Source organism: Microtus oregoni, unplaced genomic scaffold (assembly GCF_018167655.1).
Source record: "Microtus oregoni isolate MIOR12 unplaced genomic scaffold, Mior012 000115F_ref0000277, whole genome shotgun sequence".
Taxonomy (NCBI): Eukaryota; Metazoa; Chordata; class Mammalia; order Rodentia; family Cricetidae; genus Microtus; species Microtus oregoni.
The window spans coordinates 556,692-574,164 of NW_024544744.1; the positions used below are offsets into that span (position 1 = coordinate 556,692).

A 17,473-nucleotide genomic window follows, 5' to 3' on the forward strand; every position below is an offset into this window, starting at 1 on the left:
TCGTGGGAATGCTGAGGGTAGAGGCGGTAGAAGAATCCAGCAAGAGTTAAGTGGGGGCTTTTGAGTGGTGTGATCTTAGTGTAGTAGGAATTGTCTGTGCCTCACAGAACATTTCCACTGAGATACAACTTTTGATCCTCTTTAAATATTTGAATAGCTTTTAGGTGTGTCCCAGATTCCAATTTTAAGAAGCTACATGTGGCAAAGCTTCCAATAAGAAAGTCATCTTCATCATAAGAGAATGACTGGAACCAGAATGTCCAGGCAGGCACCAGAATCTCCAGGCAGGCACCTTGACTCCCATAGCTGTAGAAAGCAGGTGATAGCTCTAAGTTATGGCTTTTCATTTGTTTTTGTGAAGGGGTTTAATCACTAGAATGGGTCAAATGCAAAAGGAAAACACACTCACTTTCTGTGTCCATGAGTAAGATAGGTTTTACTTCCTGCTTTGATTGTGAATATGGCCAGGGATGTGCCCAGAGTCTTAAGACTGAGCAAAGATCAGTGGTTTGGATGGGGATATAGGAAGCAGGCAGATACTGTCACAAATTCTTCGTAGGCTGGAACTCTTGGAATGCAGCAGTACCATTCTTGGTCTTTGGCTGGCCTCCACTTCTCCTTTGTGATTCCAGGAATCAGAATAGCTACTGTAGAGGGCAGGTGCTTGGTGATGGTTTATAATTATGAATGTATTACAGATAATGAGAACAGGGCAGTCCCTAGAAAATAGACCAGAGGGATGCTAGCGGGTGAAAATCCCAACACCAAGGATGGCAAGAACGCAGATCTCAGGATAACCGAGGAGATGGATGCAAATGTCAGCTGTATGAACTACATTCTCACATTAGCTGGGGTCCCGATCAGCGGTGAAGACTGAGGGAGAAAAACAGATCAAGACTGGTTTTGAAACTTCCTTCTGAGCCAGGCAACTGAAGAATGGACGTTAGAGAAGATGAGACTTAGTAGGCTCTAAAGAGAGGATAACCAATCTGGTTTTTATCATGGGAAGTATTTTATTTACTAATTACAGAAGAGTTTTCACTTCCTTATAATTGAGTTCATCCATATTTATTACAGAAATGAACACTTGAAAGAACAATTTGTTAGATGTCGTTAAACTTGTTTAAGTGTATAATAAATTACAATGTAGATTGTTTTCAGCATAAAGCAAGCATCACACATTTCTCTTGATAACTAAAGATGATACATGGCCAAATGAAACACAGTTATAGAAGAATCTCGAATAATAAGTCTTCCTAGCAATCAGAGAACCCAACCCTGATTAACAGATGAGGAAACGGAGCACCAACAGTTGGTGAGCTCCTCTACAAACGCTGAGGGCACTGACTACGTGCCAGGCACTTGCTTGGTGCTGGAGATATTAAAGTAAACAGAAAGAACATGGTACCCGTACTCAAGGAGCTCTTAGCCAGGATAGTGGAGAGCATTTTCCAGTCATCAGGAAATCCTCACACAGCATAATGAATATTGTGACAAGGCATGCCAAACTGCAAGGTGCAATGAATGCAGGCGTGGGAGCAGCTTGTACAGGTCACTTGTGAGCTGACCTTAGAAGCATGAGCAGAGGTCATACTGAAACAGCTTTAGTGAAAGAGAGTTCCAGGAGAGTCCAGGCAAGAGCAGGCATAGTGCATTTAGTACTTAAAGGAGTTAAGCGTAAAAGAGAATTCTAGTCCCGACTTCGGGGGCCTCCCAGCTCAGTGCTGTTTTAGGAGCCTGTCTCCCACTAGAAAATATATGAAGCTTCATCTCACTAATCAGTACTCTAGCAAAGCAGCCCACCCGTCTCTCACTTCATCTCACGTGGGAATACTAAGATTGCCTAAGCCTCCTGCGTAAAGCTTGCTTTTCCTTTCAGAGCAATCATTACTCTCTATTATAAACTTCTGCTTCCTTACAGAGCATCTACATTCATTGGGTCATGCCATAAAATTCAAGTCTGGAAGGAATCTTAAAGGATCATTTTGCAGTAGCCAGAGGTAGGGGTGGGGTCAGTGGGAACTGTTGCCATTCTGGGGCAAGCAAGGGACTTCCTTTATAAGGAGAGAATTGAACTAAATCATTCTATACGTTATTATCACCTTCAGTTCTTCGTAGCAGTAATAAAGCATTCATCCCTGCAGAGGCAAACTCCTTGTACCCACTCCCATCCCTTCCTTCTCTACTGCATGAACTACACACCTGCACAGAGAAAGAGTGGCTCCAGATAGCCCCAGAAGTGTGCAAAGTGTCGTTGTCAGGCAGTTGAGGCTAACACGAGTTCTCCACTGAAAATGGAGCTGAGCAATTGCATCAGACGTACAAGAAACCCCACGTCTGTGTTTATCCTCCTAAAATGATCTATTTCCATTGAAGAGTTGCATCCAAACCAGTCTCTAATCCATTTCCAGACAGACTCACTAAGGTCCGAGGTGGTTGCTTCTGTCCCAGCAAGTTCACCAGGAGCAGTCCTCCCTCATCTTCTCTGGCTGTGCTGTCCGGCACGTACTCGGTGGGATGAACACAGAGGGGTCCTTAATTCCTAGCTGCACATCAAAAAACCGAGTGGACAGGACCACAGTGTAATTCCTGATGAAAGTCTCCTGGACAGGATAACAATCCTTGGCTGTGTAAACGCCAATCCAGGTTTCATCTAAAGAGGAAAAAAGTTGACCTTTTCAGAGAGAAGATAGGCAACATTCCTGTACATTTCTTTTTGTGATACAATACAACTAACATAAGAGGCATCTTTTAGCTTTGTAAGGATGCATTTTGGACGCATTCACATTGCTTTACAATTATCACCGCTTACTTTGCAACTTTCCCAAACTGAAACTTGTTCAATGGTTTCCCATCTTCCTCTCCTCCAATCCTTTTCAACCGGCATGCTACTGACTGACTAATACTGATTTAGGTACTTCTTGTACCCAGTATTTATCACTTGTGACTGGCTTATTTCTCTTGACATAATATCCTCAAAATTCATTAATTTATTACACATGCCAGAAGTCATATCCCTTCTTTTCAAAGGATGAACACTAGTCTACCAAAGACATCATCACATTTTGGTTATCCACTTATCTGATGATGGTATCTGGGTTGTTTCCAACAGTTGGATACCAGGAATGAGCCCACTATAAACAGAGCTGTACAAATAACTCTATGAGTCTTTGTAATCATTCTTTTGACTCTATCTTCAGAGCTGGATGCTCTGGACCATATGACAATGTGGTTAATGTTTTGGTTAAATTTCACACTATTTCTCACAGACTGAATGTCTACTCTTTGTGTTTCAAAACAACTTCAGAATTAAAAGGAATTGCTTTGTCTTAAAGCAGGCCTGTTTGTATTCAGAATAGTGGAGCAGGTCTGGACACTGCAGCTTTAAGAAGGGATGGTGGGGAAGGAAATGTTGGTATCTAGTTCAGGGGTATTCTTGGAAAGAATTCCTTTCAGGTCACAGTCCTCATGGAGATCATGAAAAGTCTACAGCAAAGGGTGAGGCCATAAATTTCAAAGTGCAGGAGATATGAAAGTAACACTAGAAGATAGAGGTGTTCCAATAACCCACTAAGAAAGCAGTTGCACATAGCTGCAAACTACACAAGTAGACTTACGTGGGCTTTAAAACTCATCTAAGTATGCAAGTTCTCTAACAACTACCTTGCTGAAGGGACTTAGAAGAAGGCAATATGCCCCCAACATACACCCTAAAATGAAGTACACGAATTCTTCCATCCTTACAGGATCTGGCCGTCTTTCTGTCAGACCACTCCTGGACTGTGATCTGCTCCTGTGGCCCCCCAATGGAGTACTGATCTTCAAAGGTAGAATTCTGGGGAATGTCGAGAGGGTCCCAGGGTTCTGTCAAGGAGATCTTTGCACACTGTTTGGTGGCTTGTTCAATCTGAAACATCACTCCATCCTTATAGAGCAAAATGTATTCAAACAATCTGAAATGTGGATTCAAAGAAAAACAGTTAAGGACTTTTATGTTAAAACCATCGCGACTTTCATCAACACAGATCCCAAACGATTTTGATATAAATTATTATATAAATTACTTTAAAATGATAGCAAATCATTTGTTCTCTATTGACTTTATTCGCATCAAACACCCAACTGTGGCAAAAAAAAATAAAATAAAATTTAGAAGTTAAACTTGACAGTTCATGAGGTGACTTCTTGTCAGTGAACAATTACATGCTAAACCTCAGGCTTAGGCTACCAACATGAGGAAGATATGTGGGTTTCACAGCTGCTTATGATAATTTGTTTAGTTGGACAAAGAATGACTTCTCTTTGGTTGGTGTCCTGGAGCATTAAATCAAGGAATTAAAGAAATATCCCATAAGACAGCACTTGCTGCAAACATGTAGACCAAGCACCTACACTCACTGCCTGGAAAACCTTCACAGTTATTTGTTCTGTTGACAGAAGGCCTGTGTGTAGCCTGAGGAGCCTGGGGCAGTAAGGACAGGGGTCAAGGAACCTCCAGAGTAAAGGACTCATAAAGCAAGCTTGCTTCCCTGCTTTCTGTCTCCTCTAGGGACTTCATGCACTAAAGGTGCATGGTGAGAGGAAGGTATCCTGAGTCTTACAACTATATCTGAGCCAGAAGTCTCTAGGTATGCTGTGTTGTATCTCTTAATGCTAAGCAGTCTTGGTATTTTGTAAAGCCTCTGGGCCATGGTCAGTTCAAAACTCAGGACACTAGTGGTGCTTGAGCAGAATAAGAACTGAGAACACGACCTTAGAAAATGTATTTCAAAAGTAAGCAGAGGACCCTCCTGGCATGGGTTCAATCCCAGCACCACAAGGAAAATGGGTGGCCAACTAATGATCTCTACTGAATGAACCTTAGGCTCCAGAAAACATGCTCATTTAGGATGCGTGCTCTTTATGCAAATTCTGTATATAAAATTATTTGCTTCACAATAAGGCATTATCAATAATGATACCTATTTTGTCAAAACAGTATCACTATTAGCATTACACTTGGAGTTTCTATGAGGTGGTATAGAAATACAATTATGACCTCATATTATATATTTACCTATATCCTGCCTATGTCAGGATACATATATTCCAGAAAAGTTATGAACCAGCTTACAAGGGTAAAACAAACAATGAACGAGAAGATTACATGCATTTAAAGGTAGGAGGGGCTATGGAAAGAAAAAAAATACACGTTTGTAAGATACTTTATAAAGGGAGTTAACGTGGGGCTAGAGAGGTGGCTCAGTGGTCAAAGAGCTTGTGGTATGAGCATGGACTTGAGTTTGGATCCCCAGCATCCAAATAAAACTGGACATAAAAAAGGATTCCTGCAACTCCAGCACTGGGTGATGCAGACAAGAGACAGGTCTCTGAACTAATTGGCTAACCAGCATAGCCAAGTCAACGAATTTCAGGTTCAGTGACAGACCTGGTCTCAAAATAATGTGAAGAGTGGCTAAAGAAAGTTACCCAGGGTCCACTTCTGGCCTCCACATGTATGAACACACCCACCCACATGCACGCATGCATACGCTTACACTAACAAATGCATACACACATATACAAAACCACTACACATTTACCACACACATAAACATTGCTTTGAATGGAGCCAGTCTCTTCTGATATGCATGTAGGGTCCACATAGAATGGTCAGCATTTTGCAGCGTGGGGTTGGAATGCCAATACTATCTCCCAGTCAGTTAAGTCTCCAACACAACAGAACCTAAACATTCATTGACTACATTTAGACATGTTAACAACAGATTTAAGAGCACAGTCCATGACTAAACACAAGAACCTCTGCCTGTAAGCCAATCACAATCTGTGGTGCTTTTAACGACCAGGTGGCCACCCAAGAAGCACTCTGCTGTGCACCCTCAGAGACACAGCTGAATTGCTTCCCCCCACTGTTAGCCTTGTTCTATGTTCTGCGAAGCCTGTAGTGTGCAAGCAGTGATAACTGTCTCCTGAAGGACTCATCATGGTATGTATGGGGATGCCTTCTTAAGACCACTGCCATCAACCCCTAGCATTCACCTTTCCCGTAGAGACCTTGCCACCCATGCTAGGGCTTACTGCATCTTTTCTGGATTTCCTGGACAGCTTCCTTGGACATCATCAAATTTGTGCCTCTAGTTTCTGTCACCCCCACAAATGACTTTGTGTCTAAGGCTTGATGAGAGTTTGGCTCAAGAGGTTAGGAAGGAACATGTGAGTGGTGAGGCGTGTGCTTCCAGCATTAACACGTCAGGAAATAAGTGATCCAGTTTCTCACTGTTCAGTTGCCGACTTTGATCACCAAGATAGGTGATCACACAGATGTCTCCATGAGAAATTAGCCACCAATGTTGGATTATACTTTGTGATGCTGAGAATGTCCTTGTCTGGTGTTGGTTTTAAACTTCATTGCCCATTAGGTGCTTTAACAATTTTTAGATGTATTTATCTTATGTATTGCTCAGGTGCAGCATGCATGTGTGCACGTATGTGTGTGAGAGAGACACACATATACACACAGACGGAGGGAGGGAGGGAGAGAGAGAGAGAGAGAGGGAGAGAGAGAGAGAGAGAGGGAGAAAGGGAGAAGGAGGGCTAGCTAGGTAGTTTGTACGTACAAGTCCATGTTTTTACTGAGGTCAGAGGACAACTTGCTGGAGTTGGCACTCTGTGAGAAGCTTCCAGTGAGAAAAAGCAAGTGATCAGGCTTGGTGGTAAATAAATGCCTTTAGCTGCTTTAATACCTTGGTAGCCTTCACCTAGAAATTTTAGGTACAAATCATTTCCCAGATCAGTTATTTCATGAGAAGTTGGTATAGTAAGACCAAGGGCAGAATAAATGATGGTTGCCTATGCCTTCTGATCCCTGCAGGATAACATTACTCTCAAGGCTCCGTATGTTAGGTGTATGAAGCACCATCTGCTGAGAAGTCCATCCAGGCAGTGTCTGCTCACACTGACCCTGCTGACCTTGGAACGCTTGATGACGTTCTGAGATAGCAGGTATCCCAGGCTCGCTGTGGAAATTCTGGTCAGACTTGATGTGAAGCAACCTAGAAATCAGCGTGAGGCAACAGACATCATTGCTGGCGTGGCCTTTCAGCTATCAGAGCTTCTTATGCTGACAAAATCATAAATACATATTGCTATTTCCAGTTGAAACTTAATATTGTAGATTTTCATTACTGCTTTTACATTTATCTTTTCCACTAAAAATGTTTCCAGAATTAGTAGCAAATCAATGTATGTGCTTTATGCTATAATCAAACTATTATAAAAACAAAAAATGTGGAATAGAGTTGGAATTTTCATCACAGGAATTTTGTCCTTAGACTGGAATTTTGGGGGTCTTGAAATCGATACTGTGCTAAAATGTTCAAGCAGAATAAGTCAACTCCCTGTGTGATTATGCTTCCAGATTAATAATCGTTAGCTTCCTTTGTTTCAGTTTCTTCTACATTTAGGGACTCTATACTAGTCTCTTTTGGTTTAATTTTATTATTTAAACATGATAAAATGTCATGTTTTGAAACTCAAACTGCTCTAGAGAAGCCCTCTGAAGGAAATCTCTCTTCTATTTCAATCTCTCTCCTTCACATCCCTACGGATAACACTTTTCATCAGCTTCCATCTTATTTTCTGTTTCTTTCCCATCCTTACAGAGACAAAAGCACCACTTGGCTCTCTGCTGTTTGGGAGATGCAACGTCATCTGAAACAGAACACCCGGGTCAGAAGGTAAGACCATGAGTGGCTGTTTTAAACATTACCAGATTTCTCTCCTGAGTGCCTGCTTTCTTTACAGTCCTGCCAAAAGAGGATGCTGCCAAACTTGTATTTGTGCCCATCTGATAAGTCAGGGAATCAGAATCCCAAGGCTAATTTTTAGACCTTAAAAATATATAATGTCCTTACAAAAGATGACACAAACCTAAAGGATAATGCTTCAGAAAACTTACACAGTGCATAGTCTAGGAGCTCAGACCCGGATCAAGGCAACACAGCACAGAGTCAGGCTTCTCATCTTCCCAGGCTCTGCTCTTCTGATGAGCGGGATGGTTTTTACTCATACAGAGCAGCTGAACAAACTTACACCTGTCAAAACATCGCCCTTTGTTTTCTTGTGAAAAGCAAGTCTGCTATCAAGTTTGGGGACTTTTTAATCTCCAGTTTTCTGTTTGTCTGTCTGTTTATTACTTTGACTTTTATGCATAAATTATAGATATTCTTGGCTATAGTTTTACAATGGAAAGAATTTTTACAATTTAAGTAAGTTTTTTTTATTGTTTCTGAATTCTTTTCACTCCTAAGAAACTATCCCTGACTTCATGTTTATGAAGAGATGACTCCATGCTCTTTGGGTTTTTTTCCCTTATATTTATAACTTTAAACCTAATTGCAGCTTATTCTTATATATGGTGTAATATCTAAGAACTAAGCTTATTATGTTACAGTTGCTCCAACAGCATCGTTGAACAGTCTATCTTTCCTTGGCGATGGGAGATGGACCAACATGGACTCGTTCTCCAGCTGTACCTGGATCTACTTCAGGGCTTTTCCTTCCAGCCTGCTGGATTGAATGTCTGTTCACCAGAGCTACATTGGTTTATTTAGAAAACTCAAAGTAGGCATCAGCTATTGCTTTCCTCTTTGTCAGAGTTTTGATGGCTATGTGGATCTAACGCTTTTCCAAACGAGGTGAGAATGAACTGTTTAGCTCGAATCAACCAACCCTCAGCTGCTGGCATTTCTGTCTTGATTGACTTAAACATACAGATTGTTGTTAAAAGAATAACACCTTACCATGTAAATTTATCATAGCCTTTCCAAGTATATATGCCCTCTTTTGATATTTATGATTTAGTAATTAAAAAATTTTCCCTAACAAGTCATTCATTTTTCCTTTAATTCCTTTTTATCTGTTGCTAGAATAAATGGAACTTTCCCTTGCCTGTTAGTTTATAACATACCATTGTGTGTGTGTGTGTGTGTGTGTGTGTGTGTGTATACAAACATACATTACGGAATTGTGTTTGTTTGAGATAGGGTTTCTCTGTGTATCAGCTCTGGCTATCCTAAAACTTGCTTTGTAGACCAGGCTGGCCTCGAACTCACAGAGATCCACCTGACTCTGCCTCCTGAGTGCAGGAGATTAAAGGCATGGGCAACCACCATCCAGCTAAGATTACAGGTTTTTATTGTTAAATCTATACTCAACCATCTTACTGAATTATCTTATTGCTTAAATTCAGTTTTGATTTTTATTTTGAAAGCTGACTACAAGAATTTCTTTGATAAATATGTCTCTTCATTTCTCTTTCCTAATTCTCATCCTCTAAACATTTTTTTCTGGCTATGCTATCTATAAAACCAACATTATTAAGCAAAGTAGAAGTGATGGGTGTCCTTCCTTGTCCTTAGCTAAGTGGGAGAAAGACTATGACCCCAATACTAAAATACATGGGTTTTATTTGTCATGATAAGAAACTGTCATTATTTCCTACAAAATACTTTCTACCAATCATGTTTATTGAATTTGATCAGTTGCTTTTCCATCAGACTAAGAATATTTTTATGTATACCTTGTCTTAAATGTGTTTCCTTCAAAAAAGAAACTATTATTTCATCCCTCTGATAAATGTCTCTTGATTATATTTTTAATGTACTATGGGACTCTATTAGCTAGTTAGGAATTTTGATCAACAGCAATACTATCTATCTATCTATCTATATATATATATATATATATATATATATATATATATATATATGGAAATTGTAATACTTTTAATAGATTCCCATTTATCTTGAATATAATCCATGAACTGGTTCTTAATTCACTGTCATTTAAATGATTCCCACAGTTCTGTTGATATCAATAGTGCTAACTACACTTTGGAGATTATAATTTGTTTTACCTTCTTGTTTTAAATACCTCTAATGAGAATACAGAAAGATCACTGGATCATAAGAACATCCTCTTTTATAAAATGTTACTGCTTCTCCCAAATGGGTCTTAGAGTTTTGAATTGGATGTAGAGGCTTATTCATGTCTCTGCACCCAAGTGTGTCTTAGAAGGTTATCCTATCATGAGGAGAGAGAAAACTCGCTAATGTTTTCCTTTGGTGTAAAGCTTTTGAACAAAGTGAAAGGCCTTGCAGAAAGCTTAGGCATGGAGCCAAGAAACACCATTTACTAACCCTTGGTTGTCTGGTTACAATTTTAGCTTCCTCATTTCTAATATCTGAGTGTTCCAAAAATTTGAATCTCAACATGCTTTAATGAAGATTATGGAAACAATGAACATTCAATGGTTGTACAAGTGTCAGTCATCATTGCTCTGTGGAAAAAATACGAGATTTGTGTATACTGTCACTAGCTAACATCCAACAAAGAAATCATTCTTCTAACATGCACAGGTAAATCATTTACAATGTGGCAAAGGGGGTTAATTGGTGTGGGTCGGATTGAGGGATGGAGGAAAAATTCCTGACTGCTATGGCATATATCTTCATAAGAAGTACAACAGGCATTTCTGCTCCTTCCTCTCATCTTTTCTCAAACTGGAAGCAGAGGGAATTGTATAATTTATTCTTTGTTGCCTTTTGGGCTCTGGCCAAAGACCTTAGGGAAAACCTATAAAGAAAGAAATACTGACTCTTTCTCTCAGAAAAAAAGAGAGTGCCTGTCAAATTCTACTTTATGTACTTCTTGTCTTTGAATGTAGTTGGATACAGACATGGGGCTTGTAAGTCAGTGTGCCAGCTGGCAACTCTGAGACAACATTCTGGAAAGGGCATAACAACAGACAGGAAAGCTTAGGGTTTAAAAGAAGTTTTTACGTGAAACTTAGGAACATGTGTCATAACCATGGGTTCTTAACTGCAAATCTCTCCTGGTGTCAGCTTTTCTGACACCAGTCGATCATCACTATTGGGGCAGTTAATAACCCTACATCACAAACACTGTGTATGGACCCTTATGAAAACTGCATGAGAGTCTTCCCTTGTAGAATGAGCAAGGTTCAAGTACTTGGCTAATCTTAGAATCTAAAACATTGAAGTCTAGCCTGAGAGTGAGTTGGCATAACTAGCTACTACTTAAAGAGATAAAGAGGGAAGTATCCTCTCGCTTGAATTGGGGTACTCAGGAGAAAGGGAAATGACCTGAGGTGGAGCCTACAGATTGACAGATTCAGCTGGCTGACTGTCACTAGCAATTTTATCTTTATAAATGTATTAAAATATGTGTATTTCTGTATCTGCTCCCATCAGCTGCTGGAGGAAGCCTCTCTGATGATGACTGGGTTAGGCACTGATGCTATGAATGTAGCAGAATATCATTAGGAATCATTTCACTGACTTTTTTGTGAGTGTCTTTAGTTCTACCTCAGCTATCTGAGCCATCCCGCCTCTGGATTCTGGTCATTTAGGTAGTGTCGGCATGGGCTACTTCTTGTGGTGTGGGCCTCAGGTGAGATCAGTTGGGCACTCCCACCAGGTCTGAGTCACCAGCACATCTATCAGGCAGAGCAGGTTGTGGGTCACAGATTTTGTGGCTGGGTTAGTGTTCCAGTACCGTCACTGGAAGTCTCGTCTGGTCACAGAAGCCTGGTTCAGGTTCCTTTTCTCCATTAGTAGGAGTCCTTGCTAGTGTCAATCTCCTAAGTCCTAGGATGCTTTCACTACACTAGGTTTCCACATTGCCTCCTAAATGCCCACCTATTTCATTTAACTCTCCCTGTCCTATCTTGTTCATACTTCCCTCCCCTACCGGATACTTCCTGTTCTCACGTCCCCTGTCCCAAGTCCATCTACAAAACCTATTTTGTTTCCCCTTCCTGGGAAGATATATACATCCTACCTAAACCCTTCCTCTTCATCTAACTTCTCTGGATCCACAGTCAAACATTCGGTGACATGAACGGATCCTTACAGAAGATGGAGAGGATAGATTATAGAAGTCAGAGGTTTTACAAGAAGATAGCCCATTGAGTCAACTAAGGAGGGTTCATAGGGTCACAGAGACTAAAGTGACAACCACAGAGCCCGAATGGGTATGCACTAGGTCCTGTTGTGGATATTTTCACACCGTGTGAAGATATATAGCTGTGGTTGTTTTAATAAAGAGTTGTACGGCCAATAATTGGGCCTTTAAATTTTTATGTGTTTTCAAAAAAAGAGAACTAGACACCAATAAAGACAAAGAGCCCAGGTGATTCAGCCTCAGAATGCCTCTGTTGCAGTTTCCTCAAAATTCTGCATCCAGAGCAACTTCAGAGCTGCTAGCTGAGATGGTCCAGCCTCACAGACTATTCAGCCAAGACTCCAGATAAACTCTCCACGTTCTCATCACACGCAGACCAAACAAAAAATAATAAAGCTACCTCTTTCAGTACTTAACCATTATCTCAATGTTCTCAGGGTCCCCTAAAGGTGATGATGCTGCCACACAATAGGAAGCAGTCTGGAGAACATGATGTTCTCATTCCCAAGAGGTGGGGTGGTTTATGGTTTATCATTGTTTAGAGAGGTTCGTTACAAGTTGTTATCAGTTGTGGCCAGAAAAAAAAAAGCTGAAAAATGGAGATTAGATTCAGGGACCTCTTTCTGAAGGAAAAAAGGGGCGGATATAGTATAGAAATGGTGGAATAAAGGGATGGATCATTGAGTCTACTTTTGAACAACTACTAGTCTCAAATATTTTACATTGGAATGGATTTTTGTAGTAGCTTTGAAGTTGTTCTGGATGCAGAATTTTGAGAAAACTGGTACATATTGATACAAATTTAAGGTAATTTTTGTTTGAACATACTCTATATTGTTTTCTACTCTTATTTAAGAAATTTTTGTTTACTGATACAAATTTAAAGTTATTTTTGTTATATTGCATGTATGTTTCTATTTTTTGTTTAAGGTATTATACCTATGCAGCTCATTTAACAATGCAAATTTCTAGTCCTTGAAAGTTATTATTACAAACTATTTAAGATAATTAAGAAATAAAGATAAGTAGTTAGTCATCTATAATAATCAAACTTATAGTCATGCTAGGTATGTTTTTAAGATCAAACAGAGATATGTTTTAAATAGATGATAGTCTCCAAATCTTTCAAAGACCCATAGAATATGACATTTAAAATGCTTAAATAACATAAAACTTTTGATGACAGTGAGATATGTCTGCTTCTCACAGCACTAATTTATCTTAAGAAGGATGATGGAAATCACAGAATATCCATATGGAGTCTTCTTTATTATGGCAAAGTTAGCCACTGGGCAAGAAACCACCCTTGCTCAACTATTGAGAGTATACCTGCAATCTGGAAAAGAAGGACACAAAGAAGGCAACTGTCAAACTTTGCCAAGAAAAGGGAGGACAGTCCTTCAAAATTCCTGCTTTACAGAAAAGTCTATCAGATATTCTAGGCCCATAAGTCAAAGATTAATTCCTCTATGTTACAGAGGAACCCTAGGTGATTGTTCAGGCAGCCAGATGTCTCTGTTGTTTCTATAATTTTGAAAGTTGTTTGCTCTGCACTTCCTGTTTACTCAGGTAATATTATATCCTTCTCAGATCTCTGATGGAGTTGAAAATGAGATAGTTATAGTTACAGTTTTCCTTGTTACGAAATTTTAAAAAACTTACATAAGAGATGTAAAGTTTAAAAGATTGAAAAACATAAAAGTTTAAGGTGTTTATCTAAGAAGATGTTTTTAGGTCCAAAAAGATACTTTTAGAATGGTAATACAAGTTATGCTAAAAATGGTTTAGGTATAAAACTTTGTACTCATTAAGATAAGATAGATCAGATATATTCTCTGAATGTGCCAAATACACATGGACTAGGCATTGTGGGTATAATTTTCACCTGAAATTTGCTCTTATTGTATATAGCTTTATGATGTTAGAGTTAAAACCTTTCCTTTTTATTTAGACACAAAGGAGGAAATGTTGTGGAATAATTATACACTGTGTGAAGATCTATTGCTGTGATTGGTTTAATAAAGAGCTTAAACAGCCAACAGTTAGGAAGGAGGTATAGGTGGGACTTCTGGGCAGAGAAAGTAAGTAGGAGAAGATAAGAGAGATGCAGGAGAGACACCAATGAAACAGAGAAGTTGGACATACCCAATGAAAGATGGATAACAAGTTACAGGGTAAAATGTAAATTAAGAGAAATGGGTTAATTTAAGTTATAAGAGCTAGTTAGGAACAAACCCAAGCTATGGGCTAAGATTTCTTAATTAATAAAATGTCTCCATGTCATTATTTGGGAACTGAATGACAGGGCAGAAAAAGACTCATTACAAGGTCCTCTGCATAAGTATTGTGGTTTGGCTTGGGGTTTTTAGCTGGACTCCTAACAATGGGAGTGGTAGTATCTCTGACTTTTTTGCCTATTTGTGGAACCGTTTTCCTCCTCCTGGATTGCCTCATTGAGCCTTAATATGAGGGTCTGTTCCTATTCTTATTGTATCTTGTTATGCCAAGGTTGGTTGATATCACTGGGAGGTCTGCTCCTTTGTGAAGGGAAATGAGGGAGTTGTGGATCTTGGGGAGAGGCAAGGTCAGAGGGACTGAGAGAAGGGAAGGCTGTAGTCAGGAAGTATTATATGAGAAAATTAAATAAATAAGTAAATAAAATAAATAAATAAATAAATAAATAAATAAATAAAATTTAAAGTGTGCATTTTACATTAAAACTTAGTAGTGAATACCAGAGTCAGGATTAGACTCAAAGTCTGCTCATCTGTCAAATTTATTCCCATTCTCTAATGCTATGTCCTATTCTAGTCTCCATAATGAAAGCAGTGATTCCTCATCTACTCAGAAGTATGTGACCATCTCAGACACACTAAATTACAGACAAGGGAGTGCACTGATATTATATTTTGATTACAAAAGATCTTTGGCTTTTATGGAAGATATTGGTCAAATTTTGGATTGTTTAACCTGCAATATAATAGATTAGTAATCTTCTGACTCTCAGGAGGAAAATCTGAGCTACAGCCACTTGTATTCTGGCATACACGAAGTGTGAGTTACACCCTACAGTAATTACTAGACACAAAAGAGAAAAACACTTGCAAAATTCACTGTGGACTTTCTGCCAATCATATACGACTAAAAGAAAACTAGATTACTTAAGAATGCAGTCTGAGCTAAAGTTAAATGAAAGTGTAATTTATGTGTGTAATGTAAGAAGTCACAGGTGACAGACCTTCAGTACTTGGACACTAGTTCAAAAGAGAAAAAAAAAGCTCAAGAAATTGAAGTGCTTTCTCTTCCAAAATTTTAGCTTGATGGATACTGGCAACATGTACAAATATTCTTTCATCTGATGGGAGACAAAGCATTTTTTCCTTGAGGCAACAGTTCAAGCTAGTTACAGATACTCAAAGGAATGGACCTCATTATTATTGAGAGCCCATGTTGCCATGAGGCATGGTGTTTTCTATAGTTATATGATATGGGGGGGAGAGTAGGAAGGAGTTTGAGGCTGGGCTAGCAGTCAACCTTTCTCTTTTAAGTAGGTAAGTATCCTTTCCCATCAGGCTGAAGTAGAAATTCACACACTTTAAGAGAACATTTAATGAAATACTTAAAAAGAAAGTCAAGGTAAAAATGCAGTAGTGTTAGTGTAAGCCAATCCAGAGAAGAGGAAGAGGAAGCAAAAGATGACGAGGAGAAGATTTAAAAGGGATTATTTAGATAACAGAAATTTAAAAACGAATAAGTGGATGAAAATGTTAAAGACAAAATAATAAACTTTAAAAATGCATGCAAGAGAACCAAAATATAAGTAAAGAGACTATTCAAAGAACAAGGAAATGAGATTAAACTTCTAGAAATAGAAGATACAGAGACAGGGGGGATAACTCAAAGGTAGAGCAGTTGCCTGGCATACTCAAGCCCTTAGGGTCAATCCAGAAAACTGAAAAAAATTTAATTTGGAAGAGAAATGAGATTTAAATTTTTTATAGTGGTAGACATAACCCAGACATCAAATTCAAGAATAAGGTGGGGGAAAAGCTTCAAAATCTGGGCCAGAGAAAAACTAAACTCGGGGCTGGAGAGATGGTTCAGGTGGTGAAATGTTTGCTGTACAAGAACGAGGACCTGGGTTTAATTCCCAGCACCTGCCCTAAAGAGCTGAGCCCAACAGAGTGTTTGTAATCTCAAAGATGGGGAACACAGACAGGAGGATCCTGTTGAAACTGTCTGGGTAGGTAATCTAGGCAAATTGGCGAGATCCAGGTACAATGGCATATAGATATTCTTTCAAAAATAGAAAGGAAGGAAAGAAGGAAGGAAGGAAGGAAGGAAGGAAGGAAGGAAGGAGAGAGATCGAGGAAGAACCCCAGTGTTGACCTCTACCTAGCCTCTCAGAGCACACACATTCACATACACACCAAAAAACTAAACTAAAGTTAGTTGTGTGTAAGACTTTGGTTCTAGAGCTGTGGATGCCATAAAAATATTTAAACAAAAAAAGACTTTTACCCTCTGACTTTTATGTACCTATAACACTACCAATATGCAACAGCAACAAATAAATACTCTCAGACATTGGCAATCTCTGACGTAAGAAAACAACCACAGCTCTCTCTATGAAAAAAGTAACAGTAAATTCTTTAGCTGACTGAAACATTAATCAAAGCAGAGTTCAGATCCAGGGGAAACAGAGATGGAAGACATTTCAGTGAACAAAAGAGAAGTAACATGGTTCATGCTTCTCCAGAAGACAACGTGACCAAGCAAGCTCCTTAGACCTGAGAGCACTCATAACACTACAAAAATACCTCTGTGCTATGCTGAATGAAGGAGCTGACCTTTCCAAAGCTGGATTCGTGATGGTGAAAGAGTAAAGATAACAAAGTACCAAAGCACTTTAAATTCTTTCCAACACACTAAGTGGGACTTAACTAAATGCCTGCCTTGTGCAATAGGAACCGTTCTGATGTTAGGAAGGCAGGACCCCAAACTTCCATTTCAAACTCCTGAAGGAGAGTTAAGATCTCATAATGATGGATTCTCTGGGACCTCAAGAGTCCACAGACCAGACCTGGAGTGGGCAGAAGCACCACTATTCATAATCATTGAGTGTGTGACAGAGTGAACAGATGGATGACATGGTTCTGAAATGGAAGAGCTCCCATGGCCACCAATTATACAGCTTAGAAGAGCCCAGCACCTAACAGGGCATCTCTATGAATGTTAAGGTTGGGGGTAGGTTCTTTCTTCGGAACTCTTTGATCCCAAGGATGTGAGTCTGTATGATCATTCCTGGTTCACTGTGATCTTTCTTCTGAAATGGAACTCCCCTCTTCTCACGCTGGACTCCACACTTCCACCAGGACGGATAGCGCTAGTGAGGCCCAATTCTTCCTCAGAAGGCAAATTTGCCTTTCTCCACCTGAACACCATGATTGATCAGCATCTTGTTTAGGCACTCCAGGCAATAATACTT

At 39.5% G+C, this 17,473-nt stretch overlaps 1 protein-coding gene across 1 annotated transcript in view; it reads right to left on the reverse strand.

Annotated features, from left to right (window-relative positions):
• Window positions 1-965: 965 nt before the first annotated feature.
• The window catches only part of Epdr1 (ependymin related 1), a 30,619-nt gene continuing 14,111 nt past the window's right edge, over window positions 966-17,473 (reverse strand). The window contains exons 2-3 of the mRNA XM_041645687.1: window positions 3,745-3,953; window positions 966-2,653 (exon numbers count right to left, since the gene is read on the reverse strand). Of these exons, the coding sequence (XP_041501621.1) occupies window positions 2,457-2,653; window positions 3,745-3,953 (406 nt within the window). The 3' untranslated portion in view covers window positions 966-2,456. The remainder of the gene's footprint in view (window positions 2,654-3,744; window positions 3,954-17,473) is intronic.